General features: G+C 37.8%; 2 protein-coding genes across 5 annotated transcripts in view; both read right to left on the bottom strand.

The window, feature by feature from the left end:
* The window catches only part of tars2 (threonyl-tRNA synthetase 2, mitochondrial), a 30,388-nt gene extending 19,631 nt beyond the window's left edge, over positions 1-10,757 (bottom strand). For 2 of the 3 annotated variants that reach the window (XR_003937624.1, XM_030157143.1), the window contains exons 1-9: positions 10,539-10,757; positions 4,753-4,882; positions 4,438-4,643; positions 4,254-4,306; positions 4,027-4,153; positions 3,589-3,764; positions 3,088-3,370; positions 2,175-2,441; positions 464-631 (exon numbers count right to left, since the gene is read on the bottom strand). Coding sequence is in view for 2 of the 3 variants with exons in the window: in XM_030157143.1 (XP_030013003.1) it covers positions 464-631; positions 2,175-2,441; positions 3,088-3,370; positions 3,589-3,764; positions 4,027-4,153; positions 4,254-4,306; positions 4,438-4,643; positions 4,753-4,882; positions 10,539-10,734 (1,606 nt within the window). In the remaining variant the exon portion in view is untranslated. The remainder of the gene's footprint in view (positions 1-463; positions 632-2,174; positions 2,442-3,087; positions 3,371-3,588; positions 3,765-4,026; positions 4,154-4,253; positions 4,307-4,437; positions 4,644-4,752; positions 4,883-10,538) is intronic. The other variant, XM_030157144.1, reaches the window with a different exon arrangement.
* A 202-nt stretch (positions 10,758-10,959) lies between these two features.
* On the bottom strand, positions 10,960-20,353 carry prpf3 (PRP3 pre-mRNA processing factor 3 homolog (yeast)). 2 transcript variants are annotated; one of them, XM_030157146.1, is made up of 17 exons: positions 20,191-20,353; positions 19,667-19,820; positions 19,031-19,161; positions 16,186-16,353; positions 15,987-16,073; positions 15,632-15,903; positions 15,393-15,511; positions 15,120-15,307; positions 14,793-14,959; positions 14,515-14,597; positions 14,219-14,362; positions 14,030-14,129; positions 13,828-13,941; positions 13,606-13,724; positions 12,065-12,142; positions 11,910-11,965; positions 11,621-11,770 (listed from the first exon to the last, which is right to left on the bottom strand). In XM_030157146.1, exons 2-17 carry the CDS (start codon positions 19,809-19,811, stop codon positions 11,621-11,623), a joined length of 2,121 nt encoding a protein of 706 aa, XP_030013006.1. In that variant the 5' UTR covers positions 19,812-19,820; positions 20,191-20,353. The 2 variants fall into 2 exon arrangements, with proteins under 2 accessions (XP_030013007.1, XP_030013006.1); XM_030157147.1 differs by lacking the exon at positions 20,191-20,353 and having other exon boundaries at positions 10,960-11,770; positions 19,667-19,811.
* Between the last annotated feature and the right edge of the window lie 1,185 nt (positions 20,354-21,538).

The raw sequence follows: 21,538 nt of genomic DNA on the forward strand, positions 1-21,538 counted from the left end.
ACATTTTTACACATGCTGATTACACAGGCCCACACAGAATCTACACCTGTCAAGCTCCAAAGAGAACTCAGCAGAATTTCAATTCCACCCCCTTACATGTGTGTGTGACAGTTAGATGCTGCTGCAAGGCAACATTAAAACAATTTATTAAAAAAGTGAATGGAATTGTGGAAAATGGCAAACATTTGATTCACACCTTCAGAGCTAAGGAGCTGCCACATGGCAACACAAATAACAGAGAGAAAATGGTTTAAGTAATGACTTACATATTTTCTGGAAACAGTTAATACCATATTGGTAAATGGACTTTATAATATAATGAGCAAAACAAAAACTGAACACTGCACGTTTTCACAGCAGATTACTAAAGAAAAAAAATAGAAAATTCTATTTAGGCTTGCCGATTAGTCGCATTAAGTTTAACATTTCCATAAAAATTAAACATAATGTATGTGTGTTTTACCCGGTGTGTTTGTTTTAGACAGTGCATTCAGTATGCCCTCAGGTGTGATGTCGACCCGTGACAGGATACTGGCCAGAGCAGGGCTTGGGGGTGTCGTTTTAGTGGCAGTGGATTGACCGGAGGGAGTGGTGGGTGTCCCTGGAACTGGTCGAGGTGATGGACTGGCTGCTGAGGAGCAGACAAGGACAGAGAGGGAGAGGGTTGAAAGGACGCATCATTCTTTTGTCTCATGCTTAAAAATAAAATATCAACCCCTCATTTAAAAAGTATTGTACATTAAATTCAAATGGTAAAGGCTTTCAGAAAATGTCTGTTTTTCGATCGATCAGTGAAGCTGTGATCATCATGTCATTCCTAATAATAGCCTGGAACAGATGTTCTCAAAATCACTGGAAACTACAACCTCTTGGGCGTTATTATCTTTATAAAAGGGTTACTGTGCAACTCAAAGTCTGTATATAGTTAATGGATGCAAGAACTGTGACATCATCTACTGAATTTTGAAACACCGTGCAACATCTGGACAAAATACACATGTTTTGTGTGTTTTTCTTGCATTGATTTATTCATTTTAATACCACAGGCTGGTTTCTCATGTGCCAATGCTCCACCCAAACCAGCTCTCCCCCACAGCAACACAGACACTACTCATAGGCAGCATCCAAGATAAGTGTGATTGATTTAAAGAAATCTAAACTAACAAAAACAATTCAGAATTTTCCTTTTCAAGAATGACAGTGGATTAAACCAGCCCTACTGTCTCAGGCACACTGGTAGCACAAATGGAGATAGATCGAAGAACATAGAAGAACAGTGACACTCAATGATACGCTCCTCTGTGCTAGTATAAGGCTGTATAAGTCTGACCAGATCCATTTTAGTTGTGCAGTATCACAAGCAAAAACTTTGTTCCAACATTTTCTCTCATTATAGTTTGGGTATGAGTAAAACTCCAGGGACAGTTCACACACTTTACCCTGTCAATGACATAATCTCTACTACAGTGTTTTTCAACCTTGGGGTCGGGACCCCATGTGGGGTCTGCTGGAATTCAAATGGGGTCACCTGAAATTTCTAGATAAATAAATAAATAAATTACTAATAAAAAATATATTGTGAGTTGAGACAGGCAATCACAATATACAAAAGACAAACTGTGAAGCTGAAATTGAAACACTGTGGTACTGTTTATCTTTCAAATGTTCACTGTGGCCAGTTTCAGATGCTGCAGCTCTTTCATAATTCATAGTTTGAGTTATTGTTTGGTCAGTATTAACTTGCAGCCTTGTAAATACAAGCTGGACTGACTGTACATATCCTGACCAAGGAAAATAAAATTCTCACTTTGTGCAATAATCTCAACCTGGCTTTTCTGCCTCCATCCATAATAATATACATTATATAGACTAAATGTAATCTAAAATTAACGTTTATTTCCAACATAGTATAGAAAACTATTACATGATCAAAAACAAATTAATTTTAGCAAAAAAAAAAAAAAAAAAGTCTCCTTTTTGAATGTCTGGGGTCGCCAGAAATTTGTGATGTTAAAAAGAGGTCACGAGCCAAAAAAGGTTGGGAGCCACTGCTCTACTGTCTTGAGGCATTAGAGAGGTTTTGTACACTGATGACTTACAAGCAGTGTTTGCATCCAATGTACAGTGATTTTATTTAGAGAATGTGATCACCATTATATCAACTCCAAACCTACCGGTGTTCTTCATAGCTGATGTGAGTGAGCTGAGGATGGAGCTGATCTTTCCCAGGTCCACCTTTGCCAGATTGACTCCCAGGGGGTTTGCCGAAGCACTTGGAGCATTAGCAGAGGTGGGAGTCACTGGAGCGGCCGTAGCAGCAACCGCAGCAGCAACCGCAGCATTAGGCTTTGAAGCTTTTGTGGGTGTTGTTGGAAGCTTTGACGCAGGATCTGACTTGGTAGTCTTAGCAACGGCAGAGGTCACTTTGTCTTTGTTGTCATCTGCTTGTGAAAAGAAGTTAAAAAACTGATGCATTTTCAAATATCTAATAAAACTGCAGCAAAGCGGCTTAATATTAGGAGTTCTGTGGTTTTTACAAGTTAAATAAGAAAAAAATGAAGGCTTCAGTAAACACTTTGAGACCATTACAACTAGTTCACATCTATGTTGGAAAAAAAGTATAAAGGATATGACAGATATTCTGAATTCTCTACACCTTGTTAAGCAAAATAAATGTTTTTCTGACTTTCCTATTTAAACTATTTTTGCACATTTGTTATTTTCAACAAATGGCTTTGACTAGATTACTTTGGCCAGATCTATTGTATACGTATACGATCAAAGTGATGTTCACAGATACTATGAATTATTACTTCTAAAAGTTTCATTTTACAGTTTTGTTACAGTATGATGAATACAAAACCCCACTGCATTTCCACAAAATAAGACTGAGGTTGTACAACTTTATAACACTGTCACTTTGTGATTTATCACTTCTTATGATTTGCCAAGGGACAATTTAAAGCCTCAAGTTTGATTTGGGTATATTAGGCTTTCTATTGACCTGCAGAAACAATGTAACATGAGAAAGATATTTTCACCTTTTTATTTCAACTAAACACAATCACACAATGTGTCACCACTCACCCCCTGCTTCAGTAGAGTCAACTTCCTCATCAGACATGTCCATGTCTTCTGGGTCTCTGTTGTCACTGGGTTCTCCTTCATCCATGGCCTTTCCGTCCAGCTCTGGATCCAGCTGGGCTCTGCCTGCCCCCAGACCCAAAAAGGGCGAGTCAGAGCCAGTGGGGGATGGAGCATCTTCAGAGGGCGAGGGGATAGGGGAGTCCTCAGGTCCAGGCAGAGTTGACTTGAGGGAATCCAATTTTCTTTTCAGACTGGCCACACGGTTGGCAAACGCATTGTACGCCTGAACATAAGGGAGTATTTGATACAAAAGTAAAGGGAATTCATAAGAAAGATGTTTCTATCATTAATGGAATTAATGTAATTTAAATTTATAAGAAACAGCTATTCACTGAACTATTTTAATTCATCACCAATAACCAAATAAAAGGTCTTTCTTAAGCAAAAGCAAGTGCATTCATTAAGGGTGGCAAATGAGAGATTATTTGACTCAATACTCACATTGGCCACAATCTTAACTTCCTTATACTGCATCTCATAGAAGATGTCTGCATTTCCCAAAGCTTCCAGCAGAGGAGGCCCTGTTTTCAACTCTTTCTCGAGAAAGCTCACAAACTCCTGGAGCTTCAGGCTGCCGTCCTCAAAGTCTTTAGCAAATTTGTTCCCTCCTGCCTTGTCTAGAAGGTTAAACAATGACAAAAGACCAACAGATAAATAGAGTTATGATCAAAAACAAAATGTAGATCCAATAAACAAGTGTGTCATCTATGTCTGAACAGCAAACTGGAAAAACATCAAAAAATCTTAGAAGTGACATAATTGATGCAATAAATCTTATGTTGTGACATGATCTAGTAGGAAACTGACAAAAAAAACAGTGCATAACGTCAGGAACAATAAATGTGTGATGATGCAAACATAAGTTTGGTGACCTCTGACCTTTCAGTCTCTTCAGGGCCTCTGTGCTGCAGACGTCCACCCTGAGAGCTGCCAGTTGTTTCTCTCTGAGCTCCTCTTCTGCAACTGCTCGCTTATACCTCGCCAGCTCTTCAATGAGCAACTGGGGCTAGAAAAGAGTGAAAAAGGCAAAACACAACAGGATATCACATCTGATCCACTGTAACACAACAGGGCATGCAACGTACTTCAGACACAAACAAACTTACAGTGAACTCAGCAACAATCTTAGACTTGAGGGCAGCTTTGGTGTTTGTCGGGGCTGGAAGGTAAAAACAAGGTCTGAACTTTGAAACAAATATTCTGCTTCACTTACAAATGATTATTATACTGGCAATAAAATAAGCCTTATACACTTCAGGCTGCACAGTGAAAAGTGTAAGAGAAACTGACCGCTTGCAGGTTGGGTCTCCTTCTCCTTCGCCTTTTCCTTCTCTTTCTCCTTCTCTTTCTCCTTTTCTTTTTCCCTCTGCTTCTCTCGCTCCTTTTCCTTTTTGTTCAGGTTTGTCTTGAACTGAGCAATGACCTCCTCAGGATACACACTCCGCTCCTCCCATATTGAAAAGATCCTTTCTACTGACTTACGGACCTTCCCATCTCTAGCAATGAGGGATAAAAGCCAGGCACAGTTTTATTTTCTACATAGTGGTCAAGCTATTAAGTTATTAAATACCACTGATAAGAAAAACAAAACGAAAAACCTTGTACCTGATGAGCTGAGCAGCATTAGGGAGGACGTCTGCGAAGGATGAACGAAACACAATGGCGTTCTTCCTTTTGCAGTTTTGTATCACATCGTTGGCAAGGTAGAAAAGATTCAAGCGGTGGTTGATGTCAGCTGCACAAAGCAGACAGAAGGATGTAGTTACTATTTGGGAACACAAACTAATCAATTGTGGTGTTTAAGACTATATAAAAAAGGTGTGAACAACTAATTCAAGTTCCAAAAAGATATTAACTAATGACAAATCATTTCCATCCTCTGACTTTAGCAGAGCTGGAAATGTTTTTAGTCATCCATTTTACTTCGGTATGTAAATTCCTATTTATGAAGTGTAACTGTGAAAACCATGTAACATGACAGTTAAGTTCTTAGTTCTGAATTGTGCTTGTCTCCATATTTTACCATTTTTTACAATAGTTTCCACCTTTCATATCAAATCAGTGGGATTCCTATAAAATGTCTTTGCTGTTTCATAACTGAACAGAAACAGTGATGAGTCTGCAGCACATGAAGACCAAGCCTGTGTTTACCTGTTTATGGATCAGTTCAAGTAAAGTCATCTGTTTCCATAGTCTCCCAACATCAGTGTTAGTCATATCTATCATTTTCCAATAGAAATTCAATATAGGCGGGACCACTGATTTCCACTGCATCCAAAAATAGATTTCTCAATAACTTGATGGTGCCAGGAAGAATTTGATTAGAGTACATAAGCACATTTTTGCCTGCATTCTCTGACTTTCAGGCAGAAAAATGACTGCTTTATGATGATCAAATAACAATCAAATTCACTCTGCTACATGAGAATCATGATATTACAAAAGTTACCAGCTTAGTTTATCTAATGTCTCAGTGTTAACAAAATTGCAGTCTGTTCAAATACCTAACACTTAGATCCACAAATCAGAAAAAAACAGATGTACAATTGTGAAGTGCTACTGCATGGAATAAATTTAGCTCAGATTTTGATTTAAGGATAGCCAACATCAAAACAGAAAATATTCAGTTTTGAACCAATACCAAATATTCCAGACCTAATATCCCCCATGTCAAAACAAACACCAATAATAAGAGAGACCCATATACCATTAGCCACTAAAACAGTTAAACCATGTACCATGGTCTGTAGAGAAACATAGAACAGTATGTAAGACCAGTTTGCACAGAACATGATCTAACATCTAATGCAACCTCAGTGTGTGTTTTCAGAAACATTTTTTACAAAGGCTGTTCTGTTTTTTGTGTGAATCCTACTGGTAAAAGGACAGTTTCTTAACCCTTAATAGGTAACCTGGGGTCCCAGCAGACCCCACGTTTTTAATTTTTTATGTTTTCACGCAGTAAAGGAGAATTTATTTGGAAAATAAAGCTCAATTTTGTTATATTTTTTTCATTTCATTGCTATCCTTTCATACTATAAGCAATAAAGTATTGTAACTGACTAAAAAATAACATTTTTAGATGTTTTTATCACCGTAGGTAACCTGGGGTCTAGCTGGACCCCAGGTTACCTGTAGCTGTGGGGGGCACCATGGTTACTTATTAAGGGTTAAAAGCAGTATTTGTGGTAAAGTGAAACTTTAGGAACTTTGTCTGCCCACCTCCAACATCAGCTAAAACAAGTGTGACATTCACAAAAACATTACAGTAAACTATTACAAGTCAATACACAAGCATTGAAGAAAAAAAAAACCTCTCAGCTACTGTGTATCTGTTACAAGATTACAGCAATTTGCATAAACTGTGAAAAAGTGTCATACAGAGCGCAGCTCAAAAATGTCATCAGGACAACATATGAGACCATTAGAAAAGTATTAAGCTAAGAAAACCAAGTGACTAGGCTTTTTGCAACAAGTTGAAAACTCTCCTTCACCATCCCTTACAGTGGCTGAAATAAAATGTCCTAGTTCATCCTTTCAGTCAGTGTTGTTTTAGGAATGCTAGGCTTTTTATTTAAGGGTAAATGAACCCTGGTTCATGCTCAAACATAGGAAGTGATGTTAATGCACATCACTGCCACACTGGATGGCACCCACTAAAACTGCAAGAAAAAACCTGAGCTACAGTACAAACACAACAGCACATGTTGGTGGACACAGCTGAAGGTGACCACTCTCTCTAAAAATAATGGTTCATGCATAAGGTAATGAAAACATGGTTCAAATATTTAACTGATTATGTATGAGTGAAACATAGCCTAATTATCACTATTATATTCCACTTCTGCAGTTAGATCTTAAGTCCCAAACACAAGAACTTTAAGTCAATAGAATAAAAAAACAAAGAAACATGACCAAAGTTTACACTTCATTTGACCTGCTTTTAAAATAAGGTTTCATTTATCTCACTCTGATCATATTATATTTAATGTTTCATAACTCTCTGCATATTGCTTATCTTTCCACTGAAACCATTCAGTCTTGAAAACATCCAAAAACACACACTTTCCCATTGTTTTTAGAGTGACAGTGTCACATTTGTACAGAAATCTAACAAGGATTTCACTGAATCTATATCACATATTAATAATTTAAGATTTTGTTTGAGGAATTATACCCTGAAAAAAAAAAAACTATTTTAGCAACAGCAGAATCATTCATATGAAAACTTACAAACATTATCTACTTCAAGTTTCTGCATGTGGAGGAGTGCTGACTTCGTACAACTACTTTAAGCAGTTTTTAGTTTATAGAGTAAATGACAATTTCATTTGAAAATGTAATTAATATGTAACACAGTGATAATGAAACTACACATCATTCCATTTAACTTCAGTGACTTGTCCCCTTGGAGAATGACCACTTCAACACTTTTTGTGTGTGCATAACAGTGCAGATCAGTTCAGCTACTCTGTTTTATAATATGGGACTAAAAGTATACATACATGCATACATATACCTGCCAACTTATTATTCTTAACAAATGTCAATAATCTCCACATTCAGAAGATCTTTAAAACTGTAAAAGTGAACAACAGCCTGTGACCAACAGCACAATTACCATTTGCTCTCTTCGTAGTTAATTGGCGCTGTTTAACATCATCAAACAAAAGCTGCTCAGTCAGTGCACGATGGCATTAACGGTGCATCATGTGTTGTCAGCAGAAGCTTTTGTCATGTGCTGGACTGTGGCCAGTGATGCTTGAGGTGATCAACTGGTGGAAATAATTTAACTGTGACAAAGATTAACTAGCAGAACTCAAACAGACAAGATTAGGTGTTGGCACATGAAAAATATTTGCAGCAAAACCTTTTCCAAAGTCCAATAATGCATCTGAAATTCCACATCTCATTGAACATAAATTCATGTATTAATTTTTGAAGAATTAAACTATGCAAATATGAAATCCTTGTTATTGTGAATATTTGTATCACTAATGAAATTCATCATTAGATTCTTTTGATCTTAACCTTAACATGCTGTTTTCTATTTAATTCTACTTTAATTGTTTCATGATCCTACTCATGCGACCTTGATTGAAGCATGAATTGTACACACATATTAACATCCTAATAAGAAATCTGTACCATGACTTTAGTTTCATTGATGCTTTAAATGCTCTATAGTGTCTTGTAATTTGTTTGAGTTAATTGTGATTTTCTTTTTACACAGTATCCAAATGTACTGTTATGAACATTATCAATTTGTCTTGATCTAAGCAATGAGCATGCCATTATCATGAACAGACTAGACAAGCATAAGGACAAGAGACACAGGGCTGTTCCATCTTACACAGATTCTTGCAAATATTCAGTGTCAGCAAAATCAATTATCAAAACATACGATGATCCAGAACCTCTTTTTGAACATTAAAACTTCCCAATAAACAACATTAAGAATCAAAATTGGAATTTAGTCAGCATCAACCACCATCAACACATTATAAAAAAAGACTTAATGCATCATCAACAAACATCAAGACATAAAAAAACCTTTTTCTCTTTCTGTTTACCATTACTCATCTGGACATGAAATGATACAACATTTAGCTTCCTCAATGTAAATTTCAATATGCAATCAGCTTATGACAAAACATTTGTTTTATATGTCGATACTGTCTTTTTGTCCTCAAAACTTGGCTTAGACGCAATGGCATTTCAATAAACCTCTCTTAAGACTCAGGTAAGTGCACCTAATGAATTATATGCCATAAAATGATTACACTAACTAACTACAAAACACAAATATGAGACAAGTGTGGGCAATTCAGCAACCCTGATGTTGCTGAATTGCCTCAATTTACAATCAGTTCTAATTACATGAAACACATGAAGCCTAAGCTACAATACGAAAGGCAATCTGTTTCCTTATAATGTCTGTGTTGTACTTGCTCAACATACTCAAATTTACTTTATAAAAACCATTGCTCTTTGATTCAATTGAATCAATTCACAGCAGAACATTCAATAAACAGTAATAATGCCACTGCCAATAAATCCACTGCAGACATTATCCAGACATAAATACAGAAAAGCAACAGTAGCACATTGTGGTTGTTCAAAATGGGATTTCCATCCTAAACCAGATTTTTGTGAATAACTCTGAACCCACATCCTCAACAACCTGCTAAACATCCAGCAGCAGGGACGGAATATTTTCCATGCTAAGACTGCCGGCACATACAGGACACATACATAGGTACCCACAGAATCCAGTGATCTGTTGAACTGCAAACTCTTAAATATAGACTGTAAGTAACTTCACCACTGTTGGATGTCACCAGTGAATTAAAAATGAGCCCAGAGAGCTGTAGACACCAGGGGCACTAAACTGCAGAGATCAGATGGCAGTCTGCTCATGATGCCTCACTGACAATGACCATACTCTATGCAAAGTTGTTTGCTTTAATGGCACTGGAAACCATCATCCATGCATGTACAAAAATATAGGATTACACCATGTTTACACAACTTCAGGACAGTTTAAGTTACAACTGTAATATTTAATAGTGTCCAGTTTGTTAACATATATTGGTTCAATTTTGGAGACACCTATCAAGTGAAGAAAAGTGGTTTCCCCAAAAACTTAAGGAAGCATATATTTAAAGTTATTGTTCTAGTTAATTACTGCTAAAGTAACCTTAGTTATCTGTTTTGGTTCACTCCTGAACCCCTAACTTGGTTCTGACTTGCAAAGATCATACACTCTGTAATGGGACAAACATAGCATTATGGATGGAGGTTAGAGAAGTGGACTTTTTGTCTAATTTATCTATGTATACATGCTCTCTTAGGTTACTACGGCTGCATCTACATCACTCATAGTCATGCATGATCGATTACTGTCTCAGGACAGGCATGTGGATCAAACTAGGCTAAGTTACAACACATCGGGTAAACCTAGGAAGCTAATGATCTAACTATTGCATCTCAAAAGCTCTGTGTTTGGAATAAGCAGTGCAGTGCATGGCAGTTCTTATTGAAAAGGACCACCAGTCTATCCAAAACAGGTACACTGAGGCCCAACTGTAAACAGCTAACAGTGACACCATCAAAACAGCAGCGACATTAGCTTTGCTCGCCGCTAATTTCAAGTAGTGTTAACAACGCGAGCATTACATCTAGAAGATGGAGTTTACTAGAGATTCAAGTTGAATATGGGTCTATTTTTGCACCGTTTTAGACAACACTGAAATGCCTTGCACTTCACAAAAGTCCCCATAAGCCGTTACGGCAGAGTTTTGCAGGCTGATCACGGTCCGGTCAGAGTTGCATTTGAATTAGCTGAAGTGAGCTAGCTACTGTGTTAGCATCAGTATGAAGCTACTCACATTTCTTGAGCCACTTCATCCAGTAACGAACAATTAGAGTGTGGTGCTTCTTGTTTTCAATGCACCAGGTTGAAAGTCCCTGTATCGACTCCATAGTGTTGGATACTCCTTGAAATCGCCGATCCAAAGATGCTTCCAAAGCCGTGGTGGAGCTGCGGGCTCCATGGCCGCTTGCAGCCCCTGACCCGGCCGCCATCTTTCCAATAGTCTGAGCGGAGCGGCGGTTGGCGATGGGGATGAAGAAGCAGGCGTACAGAGCACGAGCAGCAGGAAACACGCCCCCGTGGAGCACTTTATTAACGCGTAACTATAGATTTTACAAAGTACTGTTCCATATAGCGGTGCACTAATTCAATAGCCTTTCATGTTATTTCTGTAGATTGTACGGAATTCAGTAAAAAAAACAAAAAACAAAAACAACACCAGTCCAATGTTGCCGTTTATTTAAGGATGTGACTGCAACGTTACAGAGAAATGTAGCTACAGGTGAGTCAAACTTGCTTTTTCAAAAGAAAAAAAATATGCACAATCTGTTTTCACTTTGTTATGAAACCAATAAGTCTTAAAACATGATAACATTACCCATGTTTCCTCTAAATGTACTGCCACTGTGGTAGTGCAGGTATGGAGCGGTTTTTATATTGTCAACTTCTTATTTCAAACAGGGATAATATTGGGATTTCATCACAGAATTTCAGTCATAACATAACCAAACACTGTTTGTCATCACATTAAACCATGGCTAAGTGATATACATCACAGTGTGACTTATCAGTTTGTATTCAGTATTAAAATATCTGACAGCACATCCTACCACCAAACAGATAACAGTGATGCAGGCATTCACACACTTACAGTCCTTCGCACACTCCGATCTGCCACACTATCACAAAAAACATCCACACAGGTTTGTTGTTCCTCCTTTTCCATGTTGAAGATGCAGTCTTCAAAAAAAACCCAAAAAGTCTGTTTGTCCAACCCCAGATGAAGCCAGCCTGTCAGGAGTGCGAGGCTGTAGGTCTATCTGTGTGCCTGAGGTGTAAGAGGGCGTCGAATGGCACAGGATGCGCCTCTGCTGGGTATCAGTCATCTGTGCCGTCCAATACACTCTGGCTGAGGGCGAGATCCCAGTAGTGTTCGGTACCGTGCTTCTTAAAATGTTCTCTGGCCATGCTCTCTGTCGGGCACTGCTTAAACTTCATCTCTCCAAAACTACGCTCTTTAGCTGTGCCCTGGAGAACCAAGAGGAGTCATTACAGACCAGGCTATGACACCACAGACAAAACAGCACACACTGAAATTCAACTCATGATTTTTAAGTAACACAGCAGAACATGTGTACATCAGACAGCAGGATGGGAGAACACTCACCTCCCAAATCAGCCAGCATTTGTTGTTCCTTTTTGTATCATCACCACCATCTGGATCTTAAAAATAATGAAAAAGTGAAGAGTTTAGTAAGACTAAAATAGCTATAAAGAAAACACCAATGGGCACACAAGAGCAAAAAGAGAACGTGATCTTACCATCTCTTTTACTGTTGTGTTCCTCCCATTTGATTCTGTGCATCATTAGCCTCTTGAACTTTTTCTGAGATTTGGGGCCTAAAACAAAGGGAAAAAATGAAGAAACAATTATTTACACTTGTCTACGAGTAAAATGCTTCCAGAACAAGTGATGCCAGGCACAACAAACCCCACCCCTCACTCGTATTGTAGCTTATTTTAGTATCGATCCAGTGGATGTCATCATGTCTGTCTGCTGTCAGCATATCAAATGCCTCTATATATGTGCCAAGTTTGAAGTAAATTGAAACAAAATTGATGTTTTTATAGAAATGTGAAATTTTGCCCATTATAAGTAAATGGGAGAAGAAAAAAATATGTTAAAAAAAAAAAAAAAAAAAAAAATTACAAAAAAAAAAAACAACTTGAACTTTGACTTACTTTTCCAAAATGTAATCACATCTATTCTGGGTCACTGGCAATCTATAAACCCAATTTGGTATCAATTCAACCAATAGTTTTGCTGCTAGAGTGTTAACAAAGAAACAAACTGAACCAAAAACAATACCCCTTACCTCCCCTTCAGGGGGCGGGGTGATAAAAGTTGTGAAATTTTACCATGTGTGAGCCACTGATAAAGAAAAATCAAGTCAAAAATGCTGGTTGGCTGAAGTTTCCAAGATACAGTTTTGGGTCAAAATGTAAAACTCTAGAATTAATGAGACTGGGTTTCACTCAAAACAAATATTTGTCTCAGATCTACTTCAAAACACTGTCTGCACATTTCAATACGTTCACTTTACAGGTTCTATCTACTGGAAGATTTATAAACCTATTGTATAAATATACCTAAGCCAATATATGTATAATAACACTTCTATCATATACCTTGAAAACGTCAGCAAACCAGCACTTTTGTCATTTGTTTTCCAATTAATCTTATTAAAACACATAACATTTAGCATATTTAATCTCTGAGGCAGATAATTTCTCAAAATTGTAGACCAGTGTTACATAAAGAACTAAAGCTGGAAGTTATTAATTTTGTCAAAAAGTGCCTACTGCCAGCCAGGGCTGTTTTTTATTTTAGTTTATATGCCCTTAAGGAATATATTACTGCTGAAAACTACTTGTTTCGTTATCAGAAAATCACGCACAAAGTTAATTTATCAATGCATTTTTCACAAAACAGTTTACTTTACATATTCTGAATATTGCTACTGTTATTCTTTACAGCTGCAAATACATTTCTGAAATAAGGTAAAAATAAAATAAACACACATCTGAACAAAATATGAACCTGTGCAATTACATAGTGGTAAAAAGTTGCGGTGTGTGATGAGCAAAGACAGGTACTGTGTAAACAAGCGAAATGAAAGTCACTATATTTTATCTTTTGCATTTTTTTAAACTATTAGTTTGTATGTTTGAGTAAAAAAATACACTGACAATTATCCGTAATCTTTGTATTTTCCTTGACATCCAAGCCCAATAACCCTTAGATGACTTTTCACCAAATCGTGCAGACCTAATAAACATCAAACATTGTAATATCAACTTGCCTCCTTCCACCACTACAATGTTAACATCTTTGTGCAGAACTACAGTGCCAGTCAGATACAGCTGGTTGGCATTGGCCTCCACCTTAAACTTCTTGGCGGGATTTTGCAGATTGCGGATTCTGTAAAGGCAGGGTACAGAGATTACAATTAGACACAACTGCATTTAAATAACCATTTTACACCTGAAGGACTGTGCAGTTTCTCCACTTATAAAAAACAAACCTGTACACTGAAATATGAACACCATTTGTGAGGTCTTCTTTTAACTTCTTGACTTTTTTCTCTTTCCTTTGCTCTGCTGTGAGTTTGCGAGCTGCATTTGCTTCCTCATGTGCCCTGCAGAGAATGAAACAGTAATATTATAATGTTGTACAGTAATGAAAGGAGTAAAAGAAAAGCCACAGAGATTAAGTTTGATACTAACTTCTGTCTCTTGGCCATCTGTGCTCTGACATGGGCCTCAACTTTTGTGGGGTCCTGAACTGCCTCCGTCCCCAACACTCTCATCAGGTTAGAGATGCGTACTAAGAAAATTAAAGTACAAATCAGACACATTCTGTTTAACCCTAAGTTACATTTTGTAGATGTATTAATAATATTTGTCTATTTATACCTTTTGGTTCAGGGGGAGGCATCAGACCCAGACGCACTTTCTCTTGCACTTCTTTTTGACCTTCTCTTCTTGTCTGTCGTCTTAGTTTCTTCTGTTCCTTCTTTGTCAAGTATACACCTAGTGTTACTGGCTTATCAGTGTCAACTGGGGAAAAAATCAATAAAAGTAAGTAAGGACGAACACCTTTTTTTAAACAATGTTATTCATCAACAGTTTATATGGTGTTTCAGAGTTTGTATGCAGTCTTTGATCTTTCAATGTAATGTAAAAATACTTTTTACTTTCTAAACACTTACCTGGAGGGCTAATTTGAGCTGGATGTTCCACAAGGTTGGTCACACCAAAGAGCTCCAAATCCTCAAATTTTGTGAATGGGGTGCTTCAAAGAAAAACATGACAGTCAGCTACAGTAAGGGGGTTGTCCTGTGTTCCAAATAAGATTCAATCACAAAATTTAATTACTATTAATTCTTTTTTTTTATGTTTTTAACGTGGCAAAGACCATCAGATTAATTACAGTTAAGATCATATTCACACTTAAATGTAGAAGATTGTCCATACAGTAGTTTCTTACATATCTATGTTGGAGGGTAGAATGAAGGAGTCCCACCACTCAATATTGGGCACCTCCCCTTCTCCAATCTCCTTTTTAGGGGCAATCAGAGCCAGCTTAGTAGATGCTTGGATTCCTGTCTTCCTTGCTGCCTGAGCAATCTCATTCTGCAGCTTTTCCAGTTGGGCCTGATTGAGGTAAAGAACCAGTGTCAGAGAGACAACATATTTGCATATTTGAATATTTTACACTTGTTAACACTATTTCTTCAGGATTTCACAACAGCGGTGTATTCAAATGGGAACAACCAAGTTAAAACCATAGTTTGACAGTTTCTGAATATCCTACCTTTGTTCTTATTCTTTGTGCAATTTTCTCAAATCGTCCTTGTTCATGAAATTTAAAGCTTCTGCGAGCACGCTGAGCTGGTGTTATAAACACACGTTGATCAAAGTAGGATGTAGACTCCAGTTCCTCACCAGGTTTCTCCTTCAGCTGCTGTCGGAACTGCTCCCGCTTAACGGCACGAATATTAGCTAAACAAAAACAGGAAAACGAACTAGGGAATACCAGATATGGGAATGAAAGGATGCTGTCTACATGGTCAGAATCAGTTTGTACCTTTCAGTGTGGGCATGCGGTGTGTCAGTTCAACCTCTTTACCACTGGCATCCACAGTTCTTCCCTTGTCATCCAGAATAAGAGGCGTTGGTTTATTTATCTCTTTAGCCTCCACTTTACTATAGAGAAACACAAAAACAGATGTGTAGTCTCACAGTGGCATAGATAAACAGACAATTACATACAATATTTTTTTACAGATAAAAAAAAAATCCTTAAAATGTGGAAGGGTTACTCACGGTGGTGCGATGCCCATTGCATGCAGATTCGCCAATGCCACCAGGTTGTGAGGCCCAGTGTTCCCCAACGCCCCAAGGATACCAGGTTTCATGGCCAACTGAGATTGGATACGAGCTTGTAGCTCAGCAGCTTTACGGGCCTTTTCAATTGCATCATTCATGAAACTGGCAGCCTGTGAAGGAGCGATGGATGAAACACCACCACCACCTGCAGCAGAGGCCCCCAGAAGCCGTGACATTGCTGGGACTTCAGGTGTAGGAAGAGGCAACCGCTTGAGTCAGAAAAAAACAAAAGACCGTCAACTGAATGTAATGTTTGATATTACTGATATTTAAGAATGGAAAGCGTCATTACTGATGCATTCGGGACTGATGAGGTAAAGCTGAGTTGTTTCTTCCTCTCTTCTATCTGTTTTGTTGCTGCTTCCATCATCTGTTTGATCTGTTAATATAGAAATGTGGTTTAAGAAATAGATATTTTTAGTGCAGTCTTAATTCTCAGTGACAAAATAAATGTACGCTCTCTGTTATACTAATCAAGACAAATCCTATACCTGCATTTTGGTGAGCATGCCGGGACTCTCAGATGGAGGTCCAGGTATGACTTCAGGCTCCTCCACTTCCTCAAAACGAGGGACCCTTTTGCGCTTTGCAACTGTCCCATCTCCTGGATCTGCAGTGTCTCTTACTGCACCCACTTCAGACTCATCACCAAACACATCCTATTATCAACAAACAAAAACAGCGACACAATTAGGGGAAAAAGCATCCATCACTAGTGATCCAAACATAAGTGTCTGTATGTTTCTGTTTTAATCAGTGAGGTAACGACTGAAAGATAACTAGTCCAATTATAATTGGGAAAAAAGCCTACGGTTATTACAAGAAGCTCATTTACACAAATGCAATTAATAGTTGCAATTCAATGTTTCACCAGAGGTGGTTATCTCCCTGGATGCAGAGAGAGCTTTTGAGTGGAGCGGGCATCTTTATTTGAATGTTTGCAAGATTTTGGTTTGGGACCCACTTTCATTGCTTGGATTAAACTCCTATACACATCACCTAAGGCATCAGTGATCATGAACAGGAAGCGCTCAGAACTTTTTTCATTATCAAGAGGGACACGCCAGGGGTGCCCACTAAGTCCACTTTTGTGTGCGTTTGCCATTGAGCCTCTGTCTATCATGTTAAAATCCTCTCTGATGATAAATGGAATTTCTAGATGGGGAAGGGAACATAGGTTGGCTCTATATGCCAACGACCTATTGTTGTATGTGTCTGACCCAGTGCGGCGCATTCCCCACATAGTTCAGGTGTTGCACAGATTTAGTGTCTTTTCAGGTTATGAGATCAACCTTGCGAAAAGCAAGTGCTTTGAAGGGAACAACCTAGCCCTTGCAACCCCAAAAAGTGACCTGCCATTCCATCTATCTAAATCTGGTTTCAGATATTTGGGAATTAATATTACATGGACCTTCTCTAAGCTGTACAAAGAAAACTTCACACCCCTCATTAATAAGCTACAAAACAATTTACAGAGCTGGAGATCCATTAATCTTTCACTGGCCTGAAAGATCAACTGTATTAAAATGAATGTCTCACCCCTTTTCTTCTATCTCTTTCAATGTCTCCCTGTATTCATCCCAAAGTCTTTTTTTCAGGCCATTGATAAGACTATATCATCATTCATTTGTGTGTGTGTGTGTGTGTGTGTGTGTGGGGGGGGGGGGGGTGTAAAGCCCCTAGAATACAAAAGAGGCTTCTACAATGATATTGATCCAGGGGTGGATTGGGTTTGTCAAATTGGCTTCATTATCGCTGGGCAGCTAATATCCAGAAAGTCACACACTGGATCCACACACCAGGGCTGTCGTGGTGTGAACTTAAAAATAATTCATGCATCTTGACTTCCCTCCCTGCCCTGGTTATCTCCAATCTCCCTTTATCTACCCGACTCCACAACTCTAACCCGGGTTGTTATTAATACACTACAAATTTGATCACAATTTACAAACCACTTCAGTTTAAAAGATTTCTCCAACTTGGCCCCTATCTGTAACAATCACCTTTTTGTCCCATCCAGATTAGACAATACATTTGCCATGTGGAAAAGACTTGGCCGCTCCAAATTTAAAGATCTCTATAGTGAGGGTGTTTTCTCTACCTTAAATCATCTCACTCAAAAATTTAACCTCCCCAGCTCAAGTCATTTTTGATACTTTCAGCTTTGACTTTACATACAAAATATTGACACAAACTTCCCCAATACACCCAACCTTCTGTTATGCATGACATCCTCTAAATTCCCTTCAATCTAAAAGGCCTCATTTCAAGAACTTATTTCAACATATCATCACTCAGCGAAACCTCTCAATAAAATTAAAGTGAAGTGGGAGGAGGAGCTTGGGGTTAGAAGACCCAGTGAATCCTGGACTGAGGCTCTGAAGAGAGTTAATGGGAGCACATCATGTACTAAGTAAGGTGTAATTCAACTTAGGGTATTGTATCGTACTCAACTCTTCAAGTCTAGGCTAGCCAGAATCTATTCTACTGTGGATGAGAATTGTAGCAGATGTCATAATGCCCCAGCTACACTAACACATGTTTTGGTCATATTCTTCCCTCTCTGACTGCTGGTCAACAGTTTTCAGTATGCTATCACAGGCACTGCAACCTTAACCTGTAAACTAATGCCTATTCTGCTCTTTTTGGAATAGTGTCTACTGACCAGCAGATTATCAATAAAGACATTAAAGACATTATGGCATTCACAACTTTTTTTTTTTTGGCATTCACAACTTTACTTGCTTGTCGAAGGATTCTCTTGCAAAGGAAATCCCCCAAACCGCCTAGCACCTCCCTATGGATGAGTAACCTCATGCTCCATCTAAGTCTTGAAAAGGTTAAATACACACTCAGGGGGTCCAAAAACCTCCTCTACTTTATCTGGAACCCAGTAATGTGTTTTATCAACACGCTAAAAACCCTACCTGATCACTCATGAATTCATGAGTATTAAGATAGATTATGAGGGATTAACACGTGCAGCCCAACACAGCCTCATTTGCTCTCAAATCTGGCTCGTAGACTAACTCCACTCTCTTTTTCTTTTTGTTTATTTATGCCTGATGAGTGTCATATCTACGAATATTATTGCTTCTATTTATTTATTTACGTATTCAATTTCCTCAAATTGGAATGTACTGTTTCCTGTAGGTTAAAAACTTTCTTTTTGGGGGGGGGGGACACTTCATCCACAAGACAATGTGCCATTTTAATTGATTACTGTTGTATGCATGCATGCATAATAACATAAATATTATTTAAAATAACTAAACTTCTTAACTGTAGGTATCATCATTTAACAACACAGTGACACCAAAAGTAAAGTTTGTTCACCTTAATATCCCTCTTGCGATTCTTTTCTCCTGCTCCCTTGTTGCCACGGGCACTACGGCTCTCCTCTAAAGCTTCAAAAAGACGTTCCACAAAACCTCCAGCTGAATCATCAAGAAAGGGACGTAGCTGATCTGAAAGGAAATGAGCATCGCATGATAATTATAAAATTAAGACTTCATTGATGTTCTTTCAATGCAATTTCTACAATACATGACCAGAAATCAATTTATATATGTATAGCAAGATGAATGTGCTATAAGTAAAACAACCATGACTCACAACAGGCTAATTCTTGAAAAAATGGAAATTAATGAAAACCTTGCCTGGCAGGTGAATGTGTTTACAGTATGAAAATTACCCCAAACACTGACAGTCAAACCAACAATTCAGCAAACCCTTGGCATCATATACAGTAGGCACAAGTTGGCCAGTGTATTACCTTTAGCAAAGTGTCACAAGTAAAAGTACATATGTTGTGTTTGGTAATGAGCGCAGATTTCCTACAATGAAAAGATTATTGTGTTACAGATGTTAGCCTTGCTTCTCTGACATTTTGTGTTACATGCATTTTTGTTTAATGGTTTCTTGTTTGCATCCTAGATGAAAGGAAGTCTTAAACGTAAAATGGAGCATTACCTATGGTCTTTCTTTTGTCCAACCCCTTCCCAACACAGTGCAGAGCTGCAGTGACCACAGTGGGCTCTGAGAAACCCAGCACCTTCTTCACAGTTCGCTCCACCCAAGGCCTTAACTCTTCCACCTCCCGCTTAGGAAGAGACATCGTTTGACCCTGCATAAGGGCGAACATTTCACGATATATTATGACATACATTCATTGACACTCATGTATCAGATGATCGCCTCGGTGATCATAACATGAACGTCTCCATCAGCACAACACACGGTCAGGACAGTCCCAAATAGGGTTTCAATAACATAGTTACAAATCCCAAACAAACCGCCCATAAGCATTATTGATAATAAAGTTACGTTAAACTGGCTGTCATATGAACAAAACAGGAGCAACATATAATTCTGAAGTAACACACAAATCTAATCACATCCGCCAAACTCCTCGGTTGCTTGCTAACTAATGTTAGCATGCTGCTGTCTGCGAGAAACCAACACCAGCGGATTAACACTCAAATAAACTTACAAACCTTAAGACAGTGCCTTTATCTTATGTTGCACAGCTTATGTGTCAAAAGTTAAAGAGAAAGAACCACGTTTTAAAAAGGTAAAACACTCGTACTACTAAGTTTTTCGCAAAACTTTCTATTTTATCGCGCCGTTCACACGACGTTTCTGTTTATGACCCGGAACCGGAAATGCGCACTGTTTCTTCTTCGTGGTGGTTTCTGTTGACATACTGTGGGCTCGAGGGGTCCTCCTAGCGCACACGGAGGAAAAGGTAGTAATGTCTGTTCGGTTTCCTGTAGAAAACACTGTAGGACAATACAGTACCTGTCTCTTTAAAACTCAGACCAAGATCAACATCTGTGAATAAAATGGTTATTTTTAAATATGTTAAAAACTTTTAAATTACTAATGTTACCAATATGCTTTAACAAGTAAGATAGAGTGCAGCTTTCCACCTGTAGTACATGTGTCCTAAACATGTCTAAATTGGACAGATGGAGTAGTCAGTGTATTTAGACTACAACACTGTGCAGCACTGATTCATCCTAAATCCTTTTTTTTTTTTTTTTTTTTTTTTTTTGCCAATAAATGGCTATAATCCGCTTAGGAAAGGTTAGGTGTAGACAATATTTCATTTGGAAGTCTAAAACATTTATTTTCAACTTTCTAAATAAGGGAAAACAAACTTCCTAAAAGTTTGTTTTCTCTTGTTTAACTGAGACAAACCGTTTCTTAAAAGGTTTGTCTGAATTACACAGTAAAATCACCCATTTTTAACGATTTTTGTGGCAGTTTCTTTTCCCCTAAATTTCTGATAGATTCATCAGTTTGCAGAAAATGCAACTGTAGAATTGTGACATTAAAGAATGTCTATCTGTTAATGGAGATAATTGTATTGTAATTCAAGATAAGAAAATGATTGATGAAGAAAAAGATTTACATATTTACATTCTTGTCATATATCACTAACAATTATACAACTTTTTTTTTTTTGTTTTTTGGAGCTGTCATATTAGTCATTAGTTTATTAGTTCATTATGAAGATGATCTTTCTTTTCTTTTTTTTTTTTTGCTGACTAGTTTCTAGCAAAGTCATTCCTTTAAAATCCTACAGTGAATATTAATAACCTATTATCTTTTGTGATGTTACAGTTTCTAAATAATGACTGCATCTCTTTGAATTTTGTAAAAATACAAAGTTAGGCCTGCCAGTTAAGAAGCTAAATATGCTGTTAACCAGAAAATGAACAGATGCATTGCTCTAAATTGTCACAATATTTGTCTGATTCTTTTTTCACTTGCCTCTTCAAAGGTTATTGCTAAACTCTTAGTTTATGTCATAAAATTAAAACGTATTCATGATTTTTT

This window comes from Sphaeramia orbicularis, chromosome 16, assembly GCF_902148855.1.
Source record: "Sphaeramia orbicularis chromosome 16, fSphaOr1.1, whole genome shotgun sequence".
Taxonomy (NCBI): Eukaryota; Metazoa; Chordata; class Actinopteri; order Kurtiformes; family Apogonidae; genus Sphaeramia; species Sphaeramia orbicularis.

Bases quoted from the DNA above. Each gene is read 5' to 3' on its own strand.
- prpf3 (XM_030157147.1), bottom strand. From the start codon at position 19,811: ATGTCTCTTCCTAAGCGGGAGGTGGAAGAGTTAAGGCCTTGGGTGGAG. The intron at 14,598-14,792 runs GTAAGAAACTAC...TTTTCTTTGAAG, and splicing joins CTACCCTCCAACATAGATAT to CACCCCATTCACAAAATTTG. The intron at 12,143-13,605 runs GCAAGTTGATAT...CCTTTGTTTTAG, and splicing joins CATTGTAGTGGTGGAAGGAG to GCCCCAAATCTCAGAAAAAG.